This window comes from Diplotaxodon limnothrissa, linkage group LG6 (assembly GCF_057381915.1).
Source record: "Diplotaxodon limnothrissa isolate DT_005_m linkage group LG6, D_limnothrissa_male_GT1.1, whole genome shotgun sequence".
In the NCBI taxonomy this organism is placed as follows: Eukaryota; Metazoa; Chordata; class Actinopteri; order Cichliformes; family Cichlidae; genus Diplotaxodon; species Diplotaxodon limnothrissa.
In genome coordinates, this window is record NC_140601.1 from 31,788,808 (window position 1) to 31,815,907 (window position 27,100).

At 37.1% G+C, this 27,100-nt stretch overlaps 2 protein-coding genes across 3 annotated transcripts; both read left to right on the top strand.

Moving 5' to 3' along the window:
* The first annotated feature begins 6,699 nt into the window (after positions 1–6,699).
* On the top strand, positions 6,700–18,197 carry LOC146630872 (sodium/potassium/calcium exchanger 2-like). Of its 2 annotated transcripts, none has more exons than XM_085356160.1 (9): positions 6,700–7,620; positions 12,847–12,882; positions 13,234–13,351; positions 14,562–14,645; positions 15,488–15,567; positions 15,725–15,862; positions 16,080–16,169; positions 17,669–17,835; positions 17,948–18,197. In XM_085356160.1, the coding sequence occupies exons 1-9, from the start codon at positions 6,700–6,702 to the stop codon at positions 18,195–18,197; spliced, it is 1,884 nt and encodes a 627-aa protein (XP_085212286.1). The 2 variants fall into 2 exon arrangements, with proteins under 2 accessions (XP_085212286.1, XP_085212287.1); XM_085356161.1 differs by having other exon boundaries at positions 13,234–13,345.
* Positions 18,198–23,276: 5,079 nt separating this feature from the next.
* xpa (xeroderma pigmentosum, complementation group A) lies at positions 23,277–26,813 on the top strand. The gene is made up of 5 exons (XM_085356162.1): positions 23,277–23,547; positions 24,789–24,894; positions 25,412–25,577; positions 26,399–26,516; positions 26,611–26,813. The coding sequence occupies exons 1-5, from the start codon at positions 23,277–23,279 to the stop codon at positions 26,763–26,765; spliced, it is 816 nt and encodes a 271-aa protein (XP_085212288.1). The 3' UTR covers positions 26,766–26,813.
* Positions 26,814–27,100: the final 287 nt, after the last annotated feature.

The following is a 27,100-nucleotide window of genomic DNA, read 5'->3' on the forward strand; positions in this document are numbered from 1 at the left end:
AAATGCTTAGTGAATTCTTATAGATGAGTTTTTTTTTCAAGTAAGTCTCTAATACACTCTTACATTGTACTTGTTATTTAAATATATTTCATACTATTTCTGTTGTTAAGGTTTAATATTTTTATGCCTGTGTGCAGCTTTGCTTTAGTTGAACTTTTTCCACATCACAGTTAAATCATTTAGATAGATTTGATACATTAAATAAATTTGACTGAATATTTACTTCATGACATGTTGAGCTGGTCAGTTAAGTAGTAAAAGGGGTTATTAATTAGTTTCAGTTGATTTAGTGCAATAATGAGACAACCCCCCAAAACAGCTATGATTTGGGGCCACTGAACTTTTTTTTTTTTTACCCCCCTCATATTTTCTGACTGTGTTTACGTTTGGCTTGGGTCAGTGTCACTGTGATACCATGAGGCAATACCTGGATCATACATAGGTTGCACAAGTTGCTCATCTTCTCCAGGATGCCGCATCAATGCGTTCCATTGCCAGAAGGTTTGCTGTGTCTCCCAGCACAGTCTCAAGGAGATACCAGGAGACAGACAGTTACTCTAGGGGAGGTGGACAGGACTGTAGAGGTCCTTAACCTGAAAGCAGGACTACTCTCTAGTACCTTAATCATTAATCATAAATCAGTGCTTCATGATCTGTGAATCACTGTGAAACATGTTTTTATGTTAATGGAGTATTTTCTGTAAATGAAAGGTTTTACATTGGGACTGTAAAAAACTAATTTCATTCTCCACTAGATGGAGATGTTTGCTCTGGATCCTCCCGTAACTCCATTCACAGCATGACTGCCATTTCAGTAAATGTGAAACATAATTATATCAGATAAGAAACTTTTGTCCTATTGAGCCCCCTGAGCCAGAGCTGAACCAACTTGCTACTGATTTCCCTGACAATATCATAAAATATATAACGTTCTGGTTTTGTGGTGTGGGTCGGAAATTAAACTGAAGCTAATGCAAACTAATCACTACTCTGGTCTGGCCTTCTAACATCGTTCCTAGCTACTAATATCACAATCTTCATGTGTAACAGAACTTTATCAGTTTGCTGTTGAGAGGAAATACCCTGTTGACAAAATAAGATTCATCTCTAACTGCTGTCGACAGAAATACGAGGAGAAACATTTGCTCCACAATCTTAAAATAAAGTGTCAGCTGCAGAGGAAGCAGGTGCAGTCCTGTGGTAAATGTTGGTTTCGTTCCAGTAAGAACGAAGAATACAGAATTTACCCATTCTGTATGCTAAGTGATTATGCCAAATAACATGCAGTATATATTAGGGTTATATACTGCTAGGGTTATATATACTGGGTTATATTAGTTTTTTTTTTTTCAAGTAAGTCTCTAATACACTCTTATATTGTACTTGTTATTTAAATATATTTCATACTATTTCTGTTGTCGAGGTTTAATATTTTTATGCCTGTGTGCAGCGTTGCTTTAGTTGAACTTTTTCCACATCACAGTTAAATCATTTAGATAGATTTGATACATTAAATAAATTTGACGTAATATTTACTTCTCTGGTTGAACACTGTAGCTTAGCAGCCGCAAAGAAATGTGAGATATTTCTAGCTTTGCATTTCTCCAGAAACCGCAATCTGCATGGTTTAAATTCATTTATTTGTTATAGGGAACTAAGCTCAATAGTAACAGTTCAGCTCAAGGCTTAGTGTTATAAGCTATATGCATTATAGGGTTTACGTTACAGTGAGAAGCCTTATTCATGACAAGTACAAAGACTGTATCTGACCTGCTCAGAGGCCAGTATAAAACTCATGTGTGAACAGGGACAGTCCTGCAAACTTTACTGTGATCCTAACGATTGAAATGTTTGAACTGAGCATCATTATCTGCTCAAAACATGCATTCATGAATTTGCTATACATTAGTGTCTCTATCTGCAATCTGAAAATGTAAACTCTACAGTGGATGATCTGGTTACGCTGTTATGTGATGCGAGACATTTTGCTAGCATGGGTCTCCTTGTCCTGTCAGACAAAAGAATTACTGCAAATCAATACAAATTTATTTTAATTGGTCACTGTAACCCTTTAATTAAACATTTTTTTCCTGTTTGAATCATCAGTAGGCTGCATCATAAATATTTGGTGAATTATTATTATTGTTATTGTTTTATTTCATATCTTTGGATATATATAAATATACAACATATAATATAAAATACATTTGAATTTCCTGGTCATTTTCAAATGTTGTGTTCAAACCTTTCAGTTTTTCAACAATTATTCTTATGTCAAATGATTTCTATATTTCTATTAACAGCTAAAGCTGATAAATTTGCCACTAACAGTTGAGAGAGACTAACAGCGAAAATTACATTTTCTTTTTTAAATGAGTGTTATATCTAGATGTCTTTATGACTGTAAATTGCTTTTGTGCCTGGCAGGTGTGGTGATTGAAGGGGTGAGCTTATTGAAAGGTCACTTTTTGGAGAGTAAGTGAACTCAGCTATTCATAGACTCATTATATAGATCTCACCAATTACCTGGGCCGTCCCTGTTCACAGAGAAAATGTCCCTCCCTTTCCAACTTAGCTGCTATTTCAGACAGGAGCTTTTAGCCAATAAGCTGCTGCTGATCCTAGCTTCACAGAGGAACATCCATTTTGCGTTCTTTTCATTGACCTAGGAAGGAAAGAAACCCACTTCAGCTCTTAACCTAATATAAAAAATATATATGCAGTTAATTGTGCAGCTTATTTTTCATGCAAAAGTTCTGCAGGTATATTTATGTTTGCTTAGGTTTGATCAAATTCAGTCACCCAGATGTGGCTAGACCTTTGCACGGAATCTACATCTATTTAAGGGTTATTCCCTAGCTTGTGTTATTGCTCATTGTGATTGTAATTATTTACATTTCAAATTATATACTAGGTGTACCTCGCCTACCCCAAAGGTTAGGTTAGCTCGGCTGATTATGCAACACATTTAGCCTTGCTAGGACTTTACATAGCTCTTAATCTCTCAGCTACAGATACACAGTCAGTACAGAGGTCAAACTTGTCTGCACAAAACCAAGTGTCTCTTCAGGACATGGCAATACTATGCTTTCCCATGTGGAAATATATAACCAGAGAGAATGCAAAGTTTTTATAGTTTGTAAATTCCTTTTTCCTTCCTTCCTTCCTTCCTTCCTTCCTTCCTTCCTTCCTTTATGTGACATGGTCTTAGAGAGTATCCAAACCACCTGGACAAACATTAGAAATAATATCTTTCTTATCCTTTCAAGAAAATTTAACAAAAGTCTCAGTCATGATATTAAAATGTAATTAAGATTTTAAATAGTCTTGGTTTGGTGAGAAAACAAAGAAATGAAGATGCAAATTTTGCTTACAAAGGAAAATAAGCAGTCCACTCCATTAAGTATACTCCCATTTAATTGGATAAGAGCAATTGGAGGTGAGAAAGGTCCCATAGGATTTAATCCCAGCAGGGTTTGTGGTTTGTAAGGAAACTGAAACAGCATTATTCGGATTATTCTTATTCTACATGTTATTCTGAATACACGATTCAAAATGAGTATGTCTTTACCAATGTGTGAATGTGTGTGTGAATGGGTGAATGACTGAATGTAGTGTGAAGCGCTTTGGGGTCCTTAGGGACTAGAAAAGCGCTATACAAATGCAGGCCATTTACCATTTAGAAGAATTTTCTGATGAGATTTTTTATAACGAGGCTAAATCTGTATTTTTTTGGTACAATACATTTGCCTATTACATGCTTATTCTCCCTCATACATCTGTCTTAGAGACATGCTAGGTAACAGAAATGGCAGCATCATTTGATCTTGCCCTCAGGTAGCTGCTCCGGCTTAACCCTGACCTGACATTAAGACTGTTTCCTAAGAGTGGGTGCGGCATTCAAAGCCCATTACATACATTCAGTAAATAAAAGACAGCATGGTGATATCACTTCCATAACAACTTGTTATTTATGACATTAGCATAACTGATCAATCCCAACATCAAAACTACTTACCTAATATCAGATGGTTCTTGTGCTGCCAAAACAGCTCTAATGTAAATTCTTTGAGAGGGGGAGGGGTTAAAGGTCAGTTTTGTTTGACTGCTAAATCTTAGCAGTGAATTGCAGAGTGGGACATCTTTGGATCCCACTACATTGAATGGATCTTCCAAATGCTTGATTGGATTGGGCTCTAGGGAGTGTAGAGGTCAGGTCATCAATTTGGACTCTTTATGTTCCTCAAGCAGTTCCTGAACAGCTTTTGCAGCTTTGTACTGTCCAGCAAGAATCCAAGAATTCGCCACTAAAAGGAAAATATATGTTTGTATACATCATAGCCTTTTTATTTATTTATTAATTTATTTTGAAAACCAGTCTAATATGCACACAAGATATATGCTGAAGTTTGTTACAAAAACATAAAATCTAAAGTTTGGGGGAAGAAGCACCCAAAGGCATCTTGTTTCATGAATCATTCTGATCTATTTAAACTTGGTATTTATACATCAGGTTAAATGTTTTTCTTAAATTGTTTTTGGTTTTGCTACCTACAAAGTAAATGTTAAGTTATTTAGGTTTCTTCTCTGTTAATTGAGTTTTTTGGTGTGGGAGTAGGGGAGATTAGGTAAGAAAAAGCAGAGCTGCATCATATTTCAAATATGAAATGTGAAATTTATGGTTTGTCCATCTTTGTAAGAAATCACAGTAACTTATTTTGTACTTTCAAAGTATATACATACCTCAGAATCTATTCTCTCACATGTAAATATGTTTTATGCAGCTTAATAAGGTATCTAACCCTCTAAGAAAAAAATTACTTAAATTAATAAAACTAAATGGCAAAATGACATCCTATAACTTTCATTTTTTTAAATAGTTTGGCATCCTATTTATAGGTTATAAACCTCTAACGCATACAAATATCATGCAGCATCTATTGTGAACTATGCTGCAGAGTATTGCATAACAGAGTAAGTAGGATCATTTTCAAGCGCTTTATACACAAGACTGTGATCTGATAATTTCAGCCTCATCAAGCTGTAAGCTTATTGTTCTCAATCCATTATCTGTTCACTTGTTTGTAGAGCTAGGAAGGAATTATGCAGGTGATTTGGAGAGGTGGGGCGATAGGAAGGGTGGCCAGAGGAAGCAGATACGATTGACATATATAGTGATCCTCATTTTTTAACAGTGACTTGGCGACAGAGAGGACAAGGAAGGAGGAGAAAGTAAAAGGAGGTGGCCAGTGTCAATGGGGGAGGAACACTGAAAAAGAGGGAGGAGCTCCTTCAGGACATGCTGTCCTGAAGCTTTCTGTGCTTAGAGAAGAAAATCTCACCGAGGACTTACTGTTGAGACCTGCACTGAACACCTGGGATCATTTTGTTTTAAGAGTCAATTTACAGGAATATTCACTCAGAGATTCAGGATCTGACAAGCTGTTGACTGCTGTACTTTTCTCCACTGAACTGGAGATATCCAAGAGTGGTATGAGAACCTAAAAGATGAATGTGTGTGTTTGGTGTGTAGCTGCAATTTGTCTTCACTCTAATAACCTAAAAGATTTAGTATTCATCTGACAGCAAATTGTTGCTTGTTTAAAACATTTAAATGATAGAAATGAGACTGCACAAAATTGTAAGACTTCAGAGATTATTGTTGCTTTTGTAGAATAGAATAAATGTTTAATAACTCTAATGTGCAAAATAATCTCATCAGGTCTCATTTTTCATTCTGTTCATTTTGTTGGTGCCTACCTTTTGGTACCTGTGTGCAGGACGTGAGGCTAATCTAAGTATATCCTATGGGGGATTAAAAAGCTCTCTAATGCGATTTCACTAATGTTCTAGCTACAGTTAAAGAAAAGCTTTCACTGCATCTTCTCAGGACCAATTACAACACCAAAATTACAAAAACTACAAGTGAAAAAAAAATGTTGCTATATGTGATTTTAACTGTTATTTAAAATTAAGTTCTACCAAAATAAAATTATATATTTGAAGATTTATGTGTTTGAATAAAATATGATTTACTCTAGATTTGAGAATAGCTATTTCTGAAGCTGCTTTTTAACAAGGGTTTTAGTTTGTGACACTGTTACAAAAACAATACTTGCAGGGATGCTTGAAAGGAAACAAGAATGCTTGAAAGACTAAAGAATCAGAAGGGAACAACTCATCAAACACTTGAGTAAAGTTAAACCAACAAAGTTTCTCTCTGAGAAATAGCAAAGAAGTAGGTGAATGGGCATACTCGAGCCAAGGAGGCCACAGTAAAGCTAATAGCAGGAGTGAAAATGTTTGTTTTTTTTAAGGAAAGAAATAAAAGGAAAAAAAGGATACTCATCAAAATTGCTGATTATTATTGTCATTGGACGGCTCGTGTGATTTCCATTTGATAGATAAATAGTTAATTATTATGCATATCTTTTTATGTCTATATTTCATTTGCACACTTGTATTATAACTTCTGTTTTCTCTGTCTTGCAGTGTGTAATATGGGGAAACCTTTAAATGGCATAGATCCTGGAATCAGACTGAAGGGCTTCCGTTGTGTTTAAACCTGGCAGCAGTATGCAAACCAATTGGTAAACCGCCGTGGCCTGTCAAACCCCCACCCTTATAGCCAATATCACCACCAACCCAGCTTTTGGGGGATTCCAGACACTTCCACTCTGACAACCTGCACCAAACAGAATGGATTTCATCCTACCCATAAGAAATCAAGACCTGATAGCATATTCCAGCTCACCACCTCGCCTGGGCCCTCAAAGTAGGAGTACCATGCACTTGTACCATGGTGTCAAGAGAAAGCTACGGCCTGGACGGATTTTGGGCTTTATCATCAGCCTGGTGGTTGTCTGCACAGTCTGTTTATGGAGTGCCTTGATGCTGGCCAAATCAGTGACCACTCAGGTAGATTCAGCTGCTGAACGCTCAGCTGAGGGAGCAATGCCCCATAGAACTCTTCTGCAGTACCGGAACCTTTCAGCAGCACCAGAGGATACACCAGTGGCCATGAAATCCTCCAGTATAGAGATGAATCATGGGGACTACCCAACGGACTATTTCAGTGTGGAGGACAGGCGCCAGGGCTACGTAGTGCTTCATATGTTTGGCATGTTGTACATGTTCATAGCTTTAGCCATTGTCTGTGATGAGTTCTTTGTTCCTGCACTCACGGTCATCACAGAGAAGCTGGAGATCTCTGATGATGTAGCAGGAGCCACCTTTATGGCTGCAGGTGGGTCTGCCCCAGAACTCTTCACATCTATTATAGGAGTCTTCATCTCCCACAGCAATGTGGGTATTGGTACCATTGTGGGATCGGCTGTCTTCAACATCCTATTTGTAATTGGGATGTGCGCCTTGTTCTCCAAAGAGGTGCTGAATCTCACCTGGTGGCCTCTGTTCAGAGATGTCTCATTCTATATCGTTGGCTTGCTCATGCTCATCTATTTCTTTTTGGATAATCAAATTGTGTTGGAAGAAAGTGTTAGTCTGCTGCTATTCTACACCTTCTATGTAACTTTCATGAAGTTCAATCCCAAATGCGAATTGATCATCAGAAGCATTTTGGGCAGCAACCAGGTGGACGAGCTGGAGAATGCACAGAAGGTGAGCTGACTCCACCCATCCATCCATCCATCCATCCATCCATCCATCCATCCATCCATCCATCCATTTATCCTCCCTACTCTTACCCAGATGTTTTCTACTCCACAACACCCTTGATCATTGTCAAGCGACAGCTTTGTATAGTCTATAAATATTCTTCCAAGGTTAAGTTCCAAAACGTAAAACATAAATAAATAAATAAGTAAATAGAAATGCCAAAAAATTTCACAAAAGATTTCATCCACACTTCAATCTACTGGGTCAAACAACCATGAAGACTTTAAATTAAAAGAGTGTATCAGGAGAATGAGTCTTACATCTCGGATACTAAAACTAGGGAGTTTCTCAGAAAGAAAAATGCCTAATTTGAAATGAAGAAACTGATTGATTGATAGATAGATTGAATGATTTACATGAAATCAATTAATCAAAAAAAACAACAACATGTATATAAAATTAACCAAGAAAAGTGCACTGTAAATAGGTAAACAAAGAAAAAGGACACTGAATCTTCTCCAGCAACACTTGATTTGCATAGGAAAGGAGTGGTACAAAGTATAAGCTTCAAAATGGTTTAGTTTGTTGTTGTTGTTGTTGTTGTTGTTGCTCTTGTCATTTTGTTGTTTAAAATTTTTCAAGTAAATTACATAACAGGGAAAACTTACATAGACTGCTGAGCCTTAGAATAATAGTATTCATGGTTTGAGAATTTGAGAGGGTGTTAAAAGAGACCTGAGTACTAAACAGACTGCATTCTATCATCCATCAAAATCTCCTTAATTTCACTTTCAAAGGATATAAACATTTGTGCACCTGTGTACTTCAGATGATGTTTGATAGACAGCCAGATTACACCATATTCATGCTGACTAAGACCAGGCTTCATCTTTAATCATTACTTTTAGTAATGGAGTTCAGACCAGAGTCCAGCAGGGCTCTTAGAACAGTAGTGATGTAACAGAGCCAGTCAATGTCCCCATTTAAACTGGATTACAAGACTTAAGATTTTTTATGTTTGAAAACTTAAGTAAGTTAAAGATTAGATTAATCTGTCATGCATTTAATTTCATTCAAATTTTGTATTTTTCATTAGGGTTTTACTGTATTCCCATCTATCGAGATCATCACAGGTATTATTGAACATTTGCCAAAGACTTGCATCAGCCAAGTTGGTGGTCCAAACTACTTAACCACAAAGTTTTGCTTGAACAGATTTAACATATACACTCACTTTACAATTTATTTCAGATAATAACAGGAAAAGGCATGTCATGCAGAAATTGCCACCAAAGTGCCACACTAAGATTTTTTTGTGATGACTTAACCATCAATTGGACTCTTTTATTGTTAATTCCTTCATGTATTCCATATAGTCTAAAATGCCAAAACTGAAGCAATGATGTGAGAAGGAAAAGTACTAGTACAAACCTCCGTGTGCATTTCTCTGCTCTGTTAAGTCCTGTCCCTCATTTAGCTCTCCCAGCTGTGTCCTCACATTAGAAAAAAAGTGGGCGGGAGCTGTTATCTATGATAGAGTAATGTTTGGCCCTGTTTTTTTTTTTTAATTTAAGCATCAGTTTCTGTCGTTATTCACATCGTTAATCATTTAAACAAATGGAATCAGAAACAGTTGTTCAGTGACTCACCATCTATCCTATTATTGTTTGGGTACAGCTGGAGTTGAATCTGTTGCTCTGCGATTTCTTAATCATATGTGTGTAACCTCATCTGCCATCGTCCACTATCAGTCCATCAGGGTCATATTCAATCCATTGCTATACATGCTGCTTCAGTAATACTCACATTTCACATTGCATATTAGCTCTTGACCTCTGATGTGATGGTATTTGCTTTAAAGTTCCGCCCATGAAATTTTCTTGTAGGTCTAAACAAGACAAAATGTTCTCCAAATATTACTCCAAGTGGTTTTATTTCAGCATTTTTGCCATTAATGGCAAATGGCATATGAAGTATGATATAAATATATTTAAGCTTTTTCAACACAATTTCTTAAGAATTAATTTCCATTGTAGAGTTGTTATATTTTAGTTCATACTGAATTATTTAAACCTTTGATTACATACACATGTGTGCTAATCAAACTTAATATCACTGTTATTACAGAAGCTCTGTTTGACATCTGTGCCCTTCTGGGAATCAGCTGTTCCCCAAGCTGCCTCACTTGAACCAAAGAACAGCTTTCTTCTTTTGCTGTCCAGCACTGGATGTCAAGCTGTCTTGCTCTCATGTGTTGGTAGCTCCTAAATAATCCCTCAGGTTAATGCTCTCTAATCCTATTAGAGCCACTAATAATAGTCAGGTGGTACCTGGAGGAGCAGGAATCAGCAGATCTCAGAGAGAAACAATCCTGCACAGTTCATTCTCTGCCTGCAGTTATGCTCATAGTGCTGTGAAGCTTGTATTTTGTATGTACACTGGACTTTTTCAAGTTGGTTTGCTCAGTGCATGCATTTCATTTGGGTAGCAGGAGATGATTTTGTTATTATGACACATAATAAGAGCTTGGTAAAAAAGTAATATGTTATGTAAAATGCAAAAAAACACCCAAACTTTATAAATGATAGTTACTTGTCAGATTGCAGTATCTAATTAACAACTTCAATCAGAAAATAAATTGAAATAAAAAAAAAAATGCTTCTTTCAAAGAGGAATTACCAAAGAACAGCTTCAGGCTCAACAGATTCTACAGCAGGCTGCAAGTGTCTTCTGTCATGCAACCACTCTTATGAGCCATGTGAGCATTAGCTAACATGACCTAATGCCAAGCTGGCTTCTGCTTACAGTGCTCAGAAATCACGAGGCCAAGAAAGACAGGTGACAACAAAAGGCAAGCTTCCTTAACTTTAGGTTTGGTCCTTCATTTGACCATGTTTTTCTCGCTATCGTCACCATCATTATTATTACCATTATCATCATCATCATCATCATCATCATCATCATCATCATCATCATCATCATCATCATCCATATTATTATTTCATTTTATATATATTTTTTTGTTACAAGGGTAAGATGAATGCTGTGAAGTATTCACATCTTCCATCTTCAACCATCAAATGGTTTTAGAAGATTGGCCAAAACTTTCTAAAATTATGTTGTTTAGCTGAGTTTAATAAGTCTAATGAGAAATATGATACAATGTTTGAACTCACAACAATATAAAAAGGAAGAAAAGGCTCTGACTGATAAGATACATAGTTTTACTAGATTTAAATTGAAAACTGATCTCTATCAAGATTAGACACAATTGTTATTACCAAACAACCAGGTGGACCAGAGCAATTTGGTAGTGATGACTTCAAAAAACAATACTTAACCACCCGTGTCTTGGTTTAGCAACCCTAGCAGCGGCAGGTGTTTTAATTAAAGGGATTATCTGCTCAATCTCTGAAGACTCAGTCATGAAAACGTGCCAGGTGTGGTATTTTGTCTGTGTTTGTATATTTCTCAGAGACCACTTTAGTGCTCGATTTTGTTCATGAGATACTTGTTGAGTATAAGATGACTTTGTGGCTCCAGAGTGTGCCGGTTTAATGGTTTAAGCTTTTGCTTGGCAAGTGAAATGTTGCTGGTTTTGTTTCATTTGGAGACATAAATTCCATTTTGGTGTTGTGGCAGGAAGGGTACCTGTTGTTAAAAACAAAACCAACCATCAAGTTAGTTAGAAAACCCTCTGTTGTTGAGTTTAGCATGTTCACTCTGTGTTTGTAAAACGCCTCATTTAGATTAAGTGGAGACCATTTAGCAATAAGATCACACCAGCAGTGACAACAATGAGGTCTTGGACCACATCCAGTATTGAAACTGTACTTTATTATGATGTCACTTGCATCATTTACCAGTACAAATACAGGCCATTTACCATCATTTACACTACTTTATGGTACCATGGCTTCCTCTTGCACAGTTGTGACCCAGTCAGGTTTCTGGACCACACTGTCATGATTATAAACAACAGACAAGCACAATCACACAACAAATAGGTAAAAGGACCAGAAAATCTATATTACGTAATCTAATATTCGTCTAAATGGTTTTTGGGTTTTTTTTGGCTGTTGCTTTGCTAATGGAGCTTTAATTGCACTCAGGATAGTAACTATATCTTCTCATTTATCTTGTTCTTTGGTTCTTTGGAAGCTATTTTACCTTTAATAAGATTTACATCTTTGGAACAAAGTGAGTAAAAATACAGGATTATCATGTTTATACAAACCTGTCAGAAGTAATATTTTGGGAGACAACTTTGGAACAGTAAACACTGAGAATTTATATTATTTTAATTTGCCTTTCACCTTGGAAATGGTGCAAAAAATCTTCTATAGCCTTTAATATGAATCCAATTTGTGATTTTTTCCCCCCTCCAAAGCCAAATGGTTTTGTAGTTTGTAGTTATGCTGCTCATGGTTTGTCCTTTTAGTCTGTGTGCATGTTTTCTTTTCTTTGTTTTATCCTTGCTAGTTTTTCTGGAGTAAAATCCAGCTTTTTTGTTTTCTTTCACCACGGCGTGTATACCTCAGTGGCACAGTGTGAGTTAGGACTGAGGGAGCTTTGACATGTATGTATGTATGTAGCTATAAAGTGACATGGCTGGGATTGAGATTAGTGTGAGATCCTCCTGTGTGTGTAGTCTTCGTGTTGGAAAGATACCTAAAACGTGCAATGGTTTGCTTTCATGAGGAAGTTTAAATAAATACTGGACATGAACAACGTGATGTAATCTCCACTGAAGTTATACATCTAATTTCCCTCGGGATGAATAAAGTATTCTGATTCTGATTCTGATTCTAAAATAGCTGGGATACTGAAAAAGAAGGTGATGATAAATCTTGAGTAAATATTTTTTAATCTTTTCATTTTTGCATAATTACTTGATTAATGGTGTCTTTACCCTCCCTGCTGTTAGAAATAATTTACATATACTTGATCTAAAAATGCCTTCCAAAGTGCTTTGTGAATAACTCAAGCTGAGGTCCTATTCTTTCCCTAGTCCATCACCATTTCCATGTTTATTTTAATTAACATTTGTTTAAATGCAATCCAATCCAGTGCCACAAATACAAAAAGTGTTGGTGGCATTTTATTAAATATACTGAATATACTGACTACATATTTAATATGTTTATTATATTCTCCATTACAGTAATCTATTATTATGTCTATTATTATATTTTTATTATATTATTGTTTCTGTGTTCTTTCCTAAAGGTAAATGCCCCAAGTGATGACGAGAACAAGCTTACGGTAAGTTTATTTGTACTGTTTTATAAGCATAACATAGTATACCGCTTCTATATTTCACTATATTTCAAATCTTTCAAAAATGTTTATTTAAAAATGTGTTTCTTGTGCTTTCATTTAATTTTTAAATAGTAGCTTAACGTCTTATTATCTTTCTTTTCCCCTTTGGAACATTGCAAATTTAATTGTATTTATTTAAAGAACTGAAGCTGTGACCGGCTCCACCTGACAATGGTTTAAGACTATAATAAGCCCATGAGTGGACACAGAGAGAAATAATGATGCGTAAAATAAGTGTGCATTTACATTTGAATCCATAAAAACATTTGGTATTTGTGCTTTTATGTTTTACAGGCTAAACCCAGGCTGCAGAGGGAAGGCAGCTGTGCTTCTCTACACAACTCGCTGATGAGAAACAGCATCTTCCAGCTCATGATACACACACTGGATCCCCTCAGTAATGAGGGTATGAGTGAGCATGCGCAGATACAAATCACGTACACTCTCACAAACATTATAATCTTCCCAAATTCGAAATGTTTCAAATAAACACAGAATGTGACACATACAATGTGCTGACATAAAGATTACATTCCCTCACCACAACAAATTCAAATGTGACTTTTCTTGAGATTAAATAAAAGTTAATAACTTCAGGTTTCCAAGAAACAGATTAAGCCTAGCCCAAGATCAAAAGGATATCCTATGAAAGGTTTATATCTAGGATTAGGCTTAAGAGCATAGACAGTTAAGAGAGTTGCAGAATGGCTGCAATCACAGCATTGCAATAAAGATGCACCCTTAGGCCTTCTCCTTGATTCAGAGACGGTCCTTCCCTTGGCCTCCTTGACTCCCCGCTCAAACCAGCGTTCCTCCCTGTCCAGGATGTGTATGTCCTCCTTACTGAAAGAGTGTCCACTGGCCTGTATGTGTAAATAGACTGAGGAGTCCTGACCTGACGAGGTGGCTCTTCTGTGTTGTGCCATCGGCTGAAACAGAGGTTGTTTGATTTCCCTGATGTATAAATCATGGGAATCCTCCTGGCATTATACTATAGTATAATACCAAGGGACCAGATCCTTGGGGAACACCAATTTTTGGTGCAGCCTGTTTTGGGGTTTAAAAACAACAGAGGCGCTGTGTTTAGAAAAATGTGTCTCAGCTGTTCCAATACTAACCCTAGCCCTTTTTTCCACTTCTTCCATGCCCATATTTCTGCCTGTAGTAATGACCCTTGTATGTGAAATATGTGTAATGAAGACACAGTTCCAAGAACAAACACACTGTTTCTGCTGAGAGTGGTCCTGATGCTGAGGTTAGGGCCATCCTGAAATCTCTTACGAACTACAAACAACACAAGTTAAGAGAGATGTAACATCATACGAGACCATTGTTTCATCTGCCTCCATGATGACACCATAGCCACTGATCAATGGTCATGACAATTTACATTGTTCATTCAGTGGGCTAGTTTCAGTCATTGTGCAAATGTACTGTTTATAGGGTTGGGAAACCTACAGTCAGCTGAGACTAAAGGAGTCACTTGGATGAGTGACGAAACGCCTCCCCCACTGAAAACGCTACGTCCAAATGAACAGAATCAACTTTTTGGGATTTCCATAACTGGATGATTGAGCTTGCATTAAGACATGTTGCATTAAGGACTGTTTCTTTTGTTTTAGGACATTTTACAGAGAAGGCTTCAATCCTTCACAAAATGGCCAAGAAGAAGTGTAAAGAAGACGGTGCCACTGCCAACGGAGTAGGTGTGTACCAGTGAATACTGAAACGCCAATGTACTTTTGGTCAACCACCAATCGATAAAGTGACAAATCAGTTGTGCAATTATTTATCAGTTTATAGATGAATGATTGAAACGGCACACAAATTTATCAGTATGTTAATTTAAAAAATAGTGGAATAGATCATGGGCAGGCTACACAAGAAAGAATTGTTCAGGCAATAAAGCTTTGAAAAGGAAAACTAAATGCTACCTTTTCATTTCACGAGAAGACTGAATCTTTATTTTTTTTTAATGTTTTCCCTCATTAATGTAAGTAACGTGACTGTCCCTTGCGTCACTGATGTTAAAGAAACAGTTAAAATGACAAAAGTTTTATATTTTTATAGACAGTGATTGCATTAATACATTTATGGGTCAGGCTGTAATTTAGAGGGTTTTTTTTCTGGTTGTGGATTAATCTCTGATTTATTTCATTTAATACATTTTAGTTGAACAGCTGATCTGTTATCATCCAAGAAGTTTTACACAAAGATGCACAAACTGCTTTATACTTGTAAAAAAAAAGTAAACAAAGAGATTATCTTTTCTTTTTCTCAGTAGAGGAGATTAAACATGATCTTTGATTATTTTATTTCTAATTTGTTATTTTATATTAACTAACTATATTATAATTACTATTGATAAATTATTGCCATGATATTATTGCTCTTTTTTTATTGTCAGTATTGTCCCTCTATCTTTCTTGTTTCTTTCTTCTTCTTTTTTGTTTCAACACACCCTTTATTGCTTGTTTTAAGCACAGTTTTTAACTGTGCTATATAAATAAAATGCACTTACTTTTTTTTACTTACTTTCTACCTCCAGCTGATAAAAAGATCACAAAAAGTACAAATGTTGCAGTGGAAGTTACACCACCAATGAATGGTGCTGCAGGAGGAGATGAGGTATGGAAGCATCACTCCTTTTCAAAAGCAAAATGTTTGACCTATAAACAATCAGGAAATTTAATTTAGTTATGTTTACCCAAAGAAATATGTCCAAATATATTTATGTACAACATAGGCACAATATTACAATGTAAGATCATGACCTAATCCTCAGGGTGGTGAGGAAGATGAAGATGAAGACAAGCCTTTGAGCCTGGCATGGCCTGACACTCCCAGGAAACAAATCACCTACCTCTTGATCCTGCCAATCATCCTCCCTCTCTGGCTCACGCTGCCTGATGTCAGGAGAGAGGTAGATATACACATAACCAAATATGAAAATACAAACTGAAACCCTATTTGAAAATAGAGTAGAGCTCCACAGCTCTACTGAGTAACACACACAGCTTTAGTTTAGGGGTATAGGGCTGTGCTTTGAATGCTCTCTACTGCTTGATTTTACATGTTAAGTTAGATGAAAAAGAAGTGATAGACTAAGAAGCTACATTGCTTTATTTTATGTTTTTTAGACCTCAGAAAGGTTCTTCCCGGTCACTTTCCTCGGCTCCATCTTTTGGATTGCGTTCTTTTCCTACCTGATGGTGTGGTGGGCTCATCAGGTATTTCCCACACAACGCACTCACAAACAAATATTAGAGTATGATTGTTTGCAGCATACAACAGCCTTGTTGTCTATACACACTATATCTGAGGCCTTTCTCGTCAGAGCGCAGCTGTCAGGGTGTTAAATGTGTGACCGTGGGAACTAATCCTGGCTAATCTGTCTTGAGCCACAGTCAGATCAACCTGTAGCACTCTATTTTAAGAGCACAAGTGCAGTGACAGGACAAAAGCACAAGGTTACTGACAAAGTGCACCTGCTAATTTAGCTTCTACAGGTGCAGCACGCCACGTGAAAAAGCATTGCCAAAAGTGCAATAAGAATTGGTCATTACGCTCTCACCTGTGAGTGGCAATGCGTAAATAAGTACATTTTCAGATATTGAAAGCCTCATGTCATTTTTAGTTTTTAAAGCAGCATCCATGGACTGATTCCCTTTATCTTCTAAAATACATGAAATATAATTGTTCTCTTAGGTTTGTTTTAATGAAAATATTATAATATTTTTTTGAAATAGGATTAGATTATATTTAAATATTATTATTTTTTTGTATAGCAGATTTAACTCAATGCATGCAGATGAATGTGTGTTATCCAGAAATATTTATTAATGAAAAAAAAAAGAGGTTGGATGTTCTACCTGTGTCTGTGTGAGTGTTCCCCGGGTTTTTCCCAGAGTCCAAGACATGTATGTTAGGCTAGTTAGTTATTCTGTCTTGGCCGTAGTTGTGAATGTGAGTGTGACTGATGCTGTCTTTTATGTTAGCTCTGGAACAGACTGGTGGTCCAGGGCCACATATCTTGCCCTGTGACAACTGGGATAGGCCCCAGCACCAGTCCAACCCTGTACTGGATAACCAGAAACTAATGGATGGATGAAAGTCAACCCATAAAAAATAAACTGATTAATACAAAGAAATAAGAGAATATATCACTCTTTCAGCCAGGGACTCTTTTCTTTATAGACTTCATGTCTATATGTATTAATTTTAGAAGTGTTATTAGGTTGAAGAAAGTAATGTTTTGTGCATCATTTTCAGTAATATGCAAGCCTGAATGCATGAAACTGCACACAGCTAGAACTGGACATGTCTAATCAGCTACATTTATCATCTGAAACTTAAAATGTTTCTTCTTGGTGATTTTTCCTGATACAGAAGATATTTCTCAATTTCTGAAATTCTGTGTGAGGAACACGAGCAGCTGATACAGTGTGCAACACACACACACACACACACACACACACACAGAGAGAGAGAGAGACTTACAAACTCTGCCCTTAGTGACACTTGTTGACTAAACTAAATGTAACGTCACGTCACAATTACTGTGAAGTGTAGGGGCCCTGTCTTTCACTTTCATGCATACGTCTGAATGACAGAGTTATCATAACTTTAACCTATGTTTTCCTTGACAGGATGCTGTCACATTAGTAGATTTAGGTTTTGTGTGGCTGAAAAGAACTGAAGATTTGAGTTGGAATATTATTAATTTTAGGTTGGAGAAACTTTCTGGATCACAGAAGAAATCATGGGTTTGACAATATTAGCAGCTGGCACTTCAATTCCTGACTTGATCACCAGTGTGATTGTAGCTCGAAAGGGCCTCGGTGACATGGCTGTGTCCAGCTCAGTGGGCTCCAACATCTTTGACATCACTGTGGGGTGAGTCTGCCAATAAACAAGAACACACAAGCCATTCATTTTTAAATAAGAATGTGCCAAGAAAACCCAATTCTTCTCTGTTGTCTTTTCTATGCCTCTGTCCTCCCTCCAGTCTGCCATTCCCCTGGCTCATTTTCAACATTATCAATGACTTGAAGCCAGTGGAGGTGAGCAGCAATGGCCTGTTCTGCGCCATCGTCCTTCTCTTCCTCATGCTGCTGTTTGTCATCATGTCCATTGCCGCTTGCAAGTGGAGAATGAGCAAGAGTCTGGGCTTACTTATGTTTTTGCTGTACTTTGTTTTCCTTGTTGTCAGTGTCATGCTGGAGGACAGAATTATTGTCTGCCCCATTACAGTCTGAGGGAGGGACTCTGGTTAACTGCTGGTCAAACAGCAGAAATTAAGCATAACAGCACATATTGACCATTACATAAAACAAACATATACACACTGTCACTTAATATGCACACAGTAGAGGTCTGCATAGCCACTGTCCACACACAGACATACAAGTTTGCACCCACACACACACACACGCACACACACACACACGGTTGTTGATGTCAGCTAGGCAGAAGCCGTGACATAAATCAATCTTGCAAATTCAGGCTGGTGCATCACAGGTGTTTATCCGTGGAAAACAGACCTGTGCTTCTTTTATGGATTTCATGCCATCGAATAAGAAGAATTCTCTTTCTCCGACGTGACTGCAAGCAGTTTCCTGTGTTGGCTGAAACATGCTGAAAATAATTGATGGTCAGTGAAAGAAAAGCCAGATTGAAATGTCAGCTGAAGATCTCAGATCTCAGCTGATTTTGGTTTGTTGATGAAGATGTCTCAAACCAAGTATGAGACATCATTACTCTTACAAGCAGATATTTAGTATATAAGATCATTATGAGGGCGATGTCCAATACTCCACGTACTTTGCTACATCAGAGAAATGTTATGTGTTTTTAAATACATTTTGACATTTGGGGTCATATTTGGCAGAATCCACTGAAATCTATTGTAGCACATATCAAATACTAAATAGTTGCTGCACATGGATAAAACTGGCTAAGGTTGTCAGTACTGCCTAAATATGTATATCCCAACTATCTATAACGAGCTTGTGAACATGACTTCTTCGGTTCTGGCTGCCTTTACATTGCATGACTTTAGTGAAGGGTTGATTCCCAGAGATGCAGTTTGGACAACGAGTGCTGGACTAAAGATTAACAGAGGTTGTTTTATTTTACTTGTTAAACTTCAAGGTTATTTTTCAACTTATATGTTCCTGAAAAAAGAGTGTTCAATATAAGCGATATCACTGCTTTTCATCTGTATTATTTTGATGTAAAACAACTAATGTACTGTAAAAGATAACACAGATTTGTGTTATTTCTGTTAGACTTACAGGCTGTAAGCCATTGTTCAGTTAGTGACATAACGCTGAGTAAAAAGCAGGGAATTTTACATCCCTAGTAGTAGTAAGAAAACACAGTACAATGTTTCCATTCAAATGTATGCAAATGTTAAAATTTTTTCTTCGGGATTGAATGGAAATGTTTAAGGAGGTTGTAATTTTAAATACTTACAGAAAAATACAATAAAGAAATGTTAAACTGAAGAAAGGCTTTTACTTCTTTGGCATTTTCTCTGATGGTGCGAAATTTTTACTCTATTGTTGTTGTTTCATGAGCAAAATCCAACTACTGTGGCCCATTTAGTAACATGGGGCCTTGCTAAAAAGGCAAGTTAGTATCCATATTGTCCATCTTGAGCATTTTGCACCACCTGTTGCTACCAACCGCCTGTCCTCATATACAGCATAGACCACAGATGGCTTAAAATCTCTTCTAACCTGCGCCAAAATACTCAAAATAAATAAATGACACAAAAAAAAGTTCTAAAGGAAAAAAATTTTTCCCCTCGGTTCTCAGGAGAATTTGAAGCAGACTTTAATCTGGGCAATAATTTATAATTCTTGAAGAAATGAAAAATAGTTTATCTGAATTTCAGGAGCATGTCCACACCGCAAACAATGCCCTTTCAGTCATACACCTATAAATGCCTACACATATATTTCTGCATTCCCTTCCATTTTTCTCTAGTCAGCCTCTGCTGATTCTTCCCCAAACCCAAACGTTGTCTCTGGCCTACCTTGTTGCTTCATTTGAATAAACCTTTGTCATTTGGGTTGGGGTCCTTGCTAGTTAAATGAGCTGTAGACCATTATCACCTCCCTCTGCTGTTAATTCTTGGAAGTGCAAACATTAGCATTTAAAACAAGTAAAAAAATAAATAAATAATGGAAACAATATATCACATCTTTGTTAAAATTATTCTTGGATTTTTTTTAAAATTCTGTATGCTAATATTGAAAAGATGTCATGAAAAATATCAGCTTTATTCAGGTACATATATATATATGCATATATATTTCTGATTTTTCTTTTCATTGTACTTTAACTGTATTCTTATTTTTTTAAAATAAGTGTACAGTTTATTTCCATAAAACTGATACCAACTATTCCGAACGTCAAAATGTGTGTTTATTGTGTATTTTTATGTATACTACTTTTTTGTAATCGTTAATTGAGACTAATGTGATTGTAAGCGTTTGTATGTCAAAGTCATAACAAACAGCAGCTTATAAAACTCAGCACAATGTTCTCAGACTCCAGCTCAGATTTGGCCAGTCTATGCAGTATCACTACTACATTTTTCGTGCTTTGATGGATCATAAGAATGTGAGGAATGTATGTGAATGAGTGCATTTAGAAAGATTCGTTCCGACCAGTTTCAACAACAATGTTATAATGTTCTACTTGAAACATGTATTATACTGTAAAAACATATATAATTTATCTCTGTATAAAATGTTATATGGTCAAATAAAAAAAAATTAAAAAAATCAATGTCGGTGAACTTTTTTAGTTAATATTAAGAAATAGATGCTCCCGACAGCCTTGTCAGCCTAATTTAACTGCAGTATATTTGCAATTTGTGAATGAAAATCATATGAATTACTCTGCAGATCTTGGAATACTTTGCCTGCTAGATTCTTAACAAAATGTGACATTGACATATTTAAATCACGTAAATAGGGAGGTCAGTTTACCACTCAACCTTCCTCATAACACAGATTAGCAGTGTCATCCATCAGGATGTGGTTTGCTTTACATAGACACAAGCCTCTTACAAAAGCAGGCATGGCCCGCTGCAAAGACCAGTGAGATGCAACCAAGATTAAATGGACAGCTGAGGACAGCGGTAAAGGTTGTTCTTGGGGGATATCTGAGGACATTTCCTCACTACCTATAAATTTAGGTTGTGAGTAACTCAAGTACCTGTCTGCCAGTTAACAAGCTACAAAATCACCCCAGCCAAATTCCCATATATGTATCAAGTGTCTTTGTCAGTAACTGAGTAAATGTGTGTGCTATTGATTCCTATAAAAGAATGATCATTTTTGGGGTGGAACTGTTTTAGGATTACAGAAGTTGTATACAGATATAAGTATGATGACATTTAAAATGTGCTTGTTAGGGAGTAACTGAATAACTGAACTGAATATAACTAATGTTGAGTGTGGACACACGCAAGCTAATGAGTTTTGCCCTGTAAAGGTTCAAGGGCATTAGGTCAGTGAAAGTCGTAATGAGTGGCATTCTGGTGCAGCGATAATGAGTTTACATTCTCACAAAACCAGGATTAAGAAAGATTTATAATTTGAAATACTATATTTAGAAGCCATTAAGGGTGCAAGTGTTTTACTTTTGTGCAGGTTCCTTTTCATATTGGAGATCGTTTAAAAAGAAAGAAAGAAAGAAAAAAGAAAGCAAGATTATTTAGGAAAAAGAGTTTTGAATGGTGTGAGATATCATATTAGCCATAATTCCTCTGACTAATACTTCTGGAAATTACAAATAATTAAAAAAAATTACATTCACATTTCCATGACGCTTTCCAGTCAAAATGCTTTACTCTTACATTAGTATGACAGGACTGGTTATAACTGTTGGATAAATTAATAATAAATTAATAATAACTCAGCAGAAGCACAAGCTGATTGTCTCCAGGCCATGCTACGCTGATGCTGTAATTTGCGGCAATCTTTAAGAAGTTTACAAATATAAAGCTCTTCTTTGATGTTGGTGGTGTTTTGCTCCACTCTCTGCCAAGATGATCTCACATAACTTCACTAATATTGAGGTCTGAGCTCTGGGGAAGCCAATTCATGACTGATAGTAATGTGTGTTTTTCTATTTGGGAATGCTTTCGCTGCATTACCAGTGTCTTTGGGATCATTGTTAATAGTAAATGGTCTGGTTCTTATGTAGCACTGTTCTACTCGAGTATTCAAAGCACTTTATATGACATTACTCATGGACCCATTTAAACCCATTCATACAATTTTTTAAAATGCTATTTCTACCTAAGTGCTTTCTATACAGACTACAACGAAAGCATCTGAGAGCAACTCGGGGTTCAGTATCTTCCACAAGGATACTTTGGCATGCAGACTGGAGCAGCTAGTAATGAAAACACCAATCTTCTGATTAGTAGATAATCTGATCTTCCAATCTGAGCAGCCAATCAGATGTTTTCCAGATGATAATACACAGTGGATCAGAATCTTACCATACTTTTTCTGTTTGTACATCCATCAATTTTGACAAGACCGCTGACTAAAATGTAACACCAAACAATAACAGTGCCTCCCTTGTGTTTGACAAATGACTGTAGGCTCTGCTTAGCTCTTCTTTCCTAATATCCACCATCAGGTCCATAAACCCTGTTGCTACTGAAGGACCATATACACCTGTCAGGCCCTGGGTCTGGTCTCTGTTGTTTCTTCAAGACATGACTTTCAGATACTGTATGTGTTTCAGGCCCGACAATTCTTTTGAATGAAGAAAAAGTCTGGATAGCTGTTACTAAAGAGTAACTGAAACATTTTAAGAAACTCTGGCTCATTGGGAGCTTTATTTAAGGATACATTGTATCCTTTCTTTTTGACTAAGTTTAGAAAATAATAATAATAATAATAATAATAATAATAATAATAATAATAATAATAATAATAATTGGAAATATTGAATTTCTGGTTTTACAATCACTAAGCCATAAGAATCAAAATGAATATGCAATATTTTATTATATAAAGTGTAAAAAATAGATATGTGGACGTTTTTGAATTCAGTTACTATTAGTCCGATAGCGGTGTGCTTTACTCCACACGGGGTCAGACAGAAGGTGGCGGTATTGCCCCCGAAAGCTGTTTGAAAATCACCAAAAGACCCAAACGAAAAAGAAGCCGGAAGCATTCAGCTGTCAGTTTTGTAACAACAATCTAGTGCTGGACTTTGCATGGAGCGAGAGGGACCGGGGCAAGTTCTGCAGAGTAATTTAATTCATTGCTCTGCCGTGATCGCTGTGTTTAGAGAGCACCATGGATCCGTCACAGGCCGAGACAGTGGATGGTGGTGCTTCGAGTCCCAAACTCGAGCTTTCCCCGGCGATGCGGGCTAAAATCGAGAGGAACCGGCAGCGGGCGTTGATGCTCCGACAAGCCCGTCTTGCGAGTCGTCCTTTGTCCGCTGTGGAGGGCGCAACAGCGGCCAAAGTTTCCAAGACCATCGACTCGGGAGCTGGGTTCTTTATCGACGAGGAGGGAAATATAGAGGGAGAGCAGACGATCAAGGTAGTGGTGCATCAGCCAGGTGTGTGTTTAGTTAGACAAATACGTGCTCGTCTCGTACTTACATTACAGTTTTTCTCAAATGCTAAAACACATGTCACAAACGTTACCACCAGGTCCCCCAATGTCCAAACACAACACCCTTCTCTAAAGCTACATAAACACAACCACACCTTCCCACTGCAAAACTCAAACTCCCACACCAAGAGAGCAGCTCGAAGCTGTCAAAACTGTAAACACTATACACAGCATTACACACTACAGCAAAACAATTGAAAACACAATGCTCAATTTGTGAGAAGGTTCTTTGTTTCATAACTGCCAATGCATATTTTAGAAACTATACAGTAACGGATCGTCGTAGATCTCTGCAGAGGATTAGGCATTTAGATTTGTGAGTTTCATATGAGTAGTATAAATCTATAGAAAATCCTGCATGTACGTACACTACTGTAACACAACTCAATGCAAAAACAGAATCTATTGCACACAACAGTAATCTTGAAAACATGAACAGGGTGTGAAGTTTTTTTATTTACGTTATTCACACTACACACACACCACAATCACTGTGCGGCATCATGTCGCTGAGCTGTTGCTCGCATCTCGTCCGTAATGATGGTGCGAGGTTGTCTTGCTCTCCCTCCTGGACCTTCTCCTCTCCCATGTTGGCCTTCTCCTCTTCCTCGTTGGTCGCTCCTCTTCCTCCTCTCATTTGAACTCCTCTTCCTCATTGGCCTGCTCCTCTTCTTCCAGGGCCAGCTCTTCTCCCTCCTCTGCATCAAATTCCTCTTCCCCTGACTCTGCCTTCATCCATTGTGTTTGTTTGGAACCTTCAGCATACTGTGCACTCTGAACTTGCTTTTACATGTGGGTACAGCATTAGCAACAAGTGTCTTCAATTTTGAGTCATTGTGTGTAGTGAATGACGCCAGGTGTGTTCCCTGTGTTCAAAGATTGGTGACTGTGGCAAGCATTTTGCATCACATGGGCTTTCATTTGAGAATATGAGCAGAGTTGTTTTGCAACATGTGTTTTAGCAAGGAAAAATGTGTTTAGATTTATGAGTACAGAGGGTTGTGTTTTGTGAATTGTGTCTTCATGTGACATGCGTTTATGGTACTGGAATATGGTGGCTACATTTAGTAAATGTGTTTAGACTACTGGTCATTTGGGTTGCAGGATTGGCTTTTGTGTTTTAACATTTGAGAAAAACTGTATTTACCTTTGTTCTTGATCACTGTGGGTCTGCGTTGTTTTCAGCTCCGGTGATTGAACCAGAGTACCTGATGTGTGATGAATGTCAGAAACCCTTTATGGACTCGTACCTGAGCAACAGCTTTGACCTGTCTGTGTGCGACAACTGCAGGTATACACTTACACACACACCTGATGTGTTTGCTGCAGTCTGTGTGCACAATTAATACGTTTATATTTATTAGATTTATTTGGTGACTTATATTTTAAAACTTTGAACCATAAACACCTGCAAGCCTCACTGATTTCCAGTGTTTAACAGCTGTTTACAGTCATGCTCCCTGAGATCTGGAAGAATTTGGAGGATGAATTAACACCTCCTCATGTTACATGTTACATGTACTGAACCTTTTTTTTTTAAACAAAACTAAACTAAGGCTTCATCATGACGAAATTTAAAAAAAGGATGATTTGCTGTCATTTACTGTATTTGCTTGTGCATTCTATATTAAGCATTAAGATACCTAAACATTTTGTGTTGGTGTCCATCACAGTCTATGTATTTAGGGGCTTTAAAGTGCAATGTTTTGGTCATTTAGTTGCCTCAAACTTTTTTTGTGTATAACTGTCAACTTTGTTTTATATAGTCGTACAACTAAAGATCTATTTTAAACCTATTTCCTTTTCAGGGACAATGAGGAAAAGCACAAGCTGATCTCCAGGACTGAGGCTAAGCAGTGCTACCTGCTGAAGGACTGTGACCTGGACAAGAGGGAGCCTCCTCTCAGGTTTATACTGAAGAAAAACCCCCATAACCCACGTTGGGGAGATATGAAGCTCTACCTCCAGCTGCAGGTATGAAAATATGCGAAGGGCAGTTCATACAACTTTTTTAACCTATATTCACGTTATGCTAATATTCTTTAGCATTCAGTGTTGTGTGGCTAGACTGCTCACTGTGAACTTAAATATAGTATTTCTGTCTTAAAAAGCTTAATGTATGTGAAACTTTATTCATATAAAAAAAGTGAAGTGATTGGTTCGTAAATCTTCACTAAAAACAAGCAGATAATTGTTTTGTTTTGTTTTAAGTTTACAATGCACACGTTTTATGACACAAGCTTACCAATTAACTGTAATTTTAACACACTGTGTGTTAAAAATCGTTAGTCATTAGATTTGTGATAACATAAATAATGTGAAAATACTATTACCCAAGAAATGAGAGGCTGAGGTGTGAGTAAACCAAAGTACCGCTAAATGTTCAGGAAATGTATTAGGGTGTATGTTTTGTAGATTATGTAAAAGTCTCTTTTACATAATCTTAAAGTGAAGAAGATGGTAAAAGTGATTTAAACTTGCAGTCTTTCTAATGGACAGCAGGGGGCGATTCCTTTGGTTACAAAAAGATCTATGAAAAAAAACTTAGTTCCCAGTTGGTTTAGTAACTTATTAATCACTTTTAAACATTTAGAATTTACTAGCTACAGTGTGGCTGACTAGTCCTCGGTTTTCCAGATATTAGCTTCAACCCAAAACCAAAGATGGCTGCAGCGAAATGCTTAAATTTCAACTTTAAAGCAGAATTTTACAATTCCAAGGGGGGCATCATGGTGCCAGTGTCCATCTTACCTGTACAGTCTATGGACCTGCTAAAAGGTTTTTGTATATTACAGGTGGAGAAAAGATGTATGGAGGTGTGGGGTTCAGAGGAAGCTCTAGAAGAAGCCAGAGAAACAAGAGAAGAGAACAGAGAGGTGCAGAAACAAAAACGCTTCAACAAGAAGGTCAAAGGTTGGTGTTTGCTTTGAGCCAAAATTCTCCCCTCCCAAATGGGTTACACTGAGCATTGTTAAACATCAGCTGTGTGTCTCTGTGCGTGTATCAGAGCTACGCAGAGCAGTAAGGAGCAGTATGTGGACCAAAAACACCACCGCTCACCAGCATGAGTACGGACCAGAAGAGGTTGTAGATGAAGAGGAAGACCTCTACAAGAAAACGTGCCTCACTTGTGGACATGAGCTTAGCTATGAGAAAATTTAGAGACACACGTCCACAAACACTGTTAAAGACTGATGTCTGGTGCTTCGACAGGAACGCAAGTTTCCAAATTCCTATTTGTATTTTTTCCATTTATAATAAATAGCAATAAAATGCTCCACCTAGATCACATAATAGGGGCCAAAATCACCATTGTATTCAACACATTAGCAGTAAGTTCTTTTTTTTAATGGCTGTTGCACATCTTAGCTTGATTGCTGACTCAGTTGTATTTTTAGCCATACCTATGCACATTGCTTTTCATTGTTCTGCATCATTTGAAATTTGGCAAGTCAAGGAAAGCATGATACTGAAACTTGTGTAAAATGTTGTGTAAA

Excerpts from the sequence above, each read along its gene's own strand:
- LOC146630872 (XM_085356160.1), top strand. The coding sequence starts at position 6,700 with ATGGATTTCATCCTACCCATAAGAAATCAAGACCTGATAGCATATTCC. Across the intron at positions 16,170-17,668 it reads TGGTGTGGTGGGCTCATCAG|GTTGGAGAAACTTTCTGGAT; the intron begins GTATTTCCCACA and ends TATTAATTTTAG. Across the intron at positions 17,836-17,947 it reads ATCTTTGACATCACTGTGGG|TCTGCCATTCCCCTGGCTCA; the intron begins GTGAGTCTGCCA and ends TCCTCCCTCCAG.
- xpa (XM_085356162.1), top strand. The coding sequence starts at position 23,277 with ATGGATCCGTCACAGGCCGAGACAGTGGATGGTGGTGCTTCGAGTCCC. Across the intron at positions 24,895-25,411 it reads TCTGTGTGCGACAACTGCAG|GGACAATGAGGAAAAGCACA; the intron begins GTATACACTTAC and ends TTTCCTTTTCAG. Across the intron at positions 26,517-26,610 it reads CTTCAACAAGAAGGTCAAAG|AGCTACGCAGAGCAGTAAGG; the intron begins GTTGGTGTTTGC and ends TGCGTGTATCAG.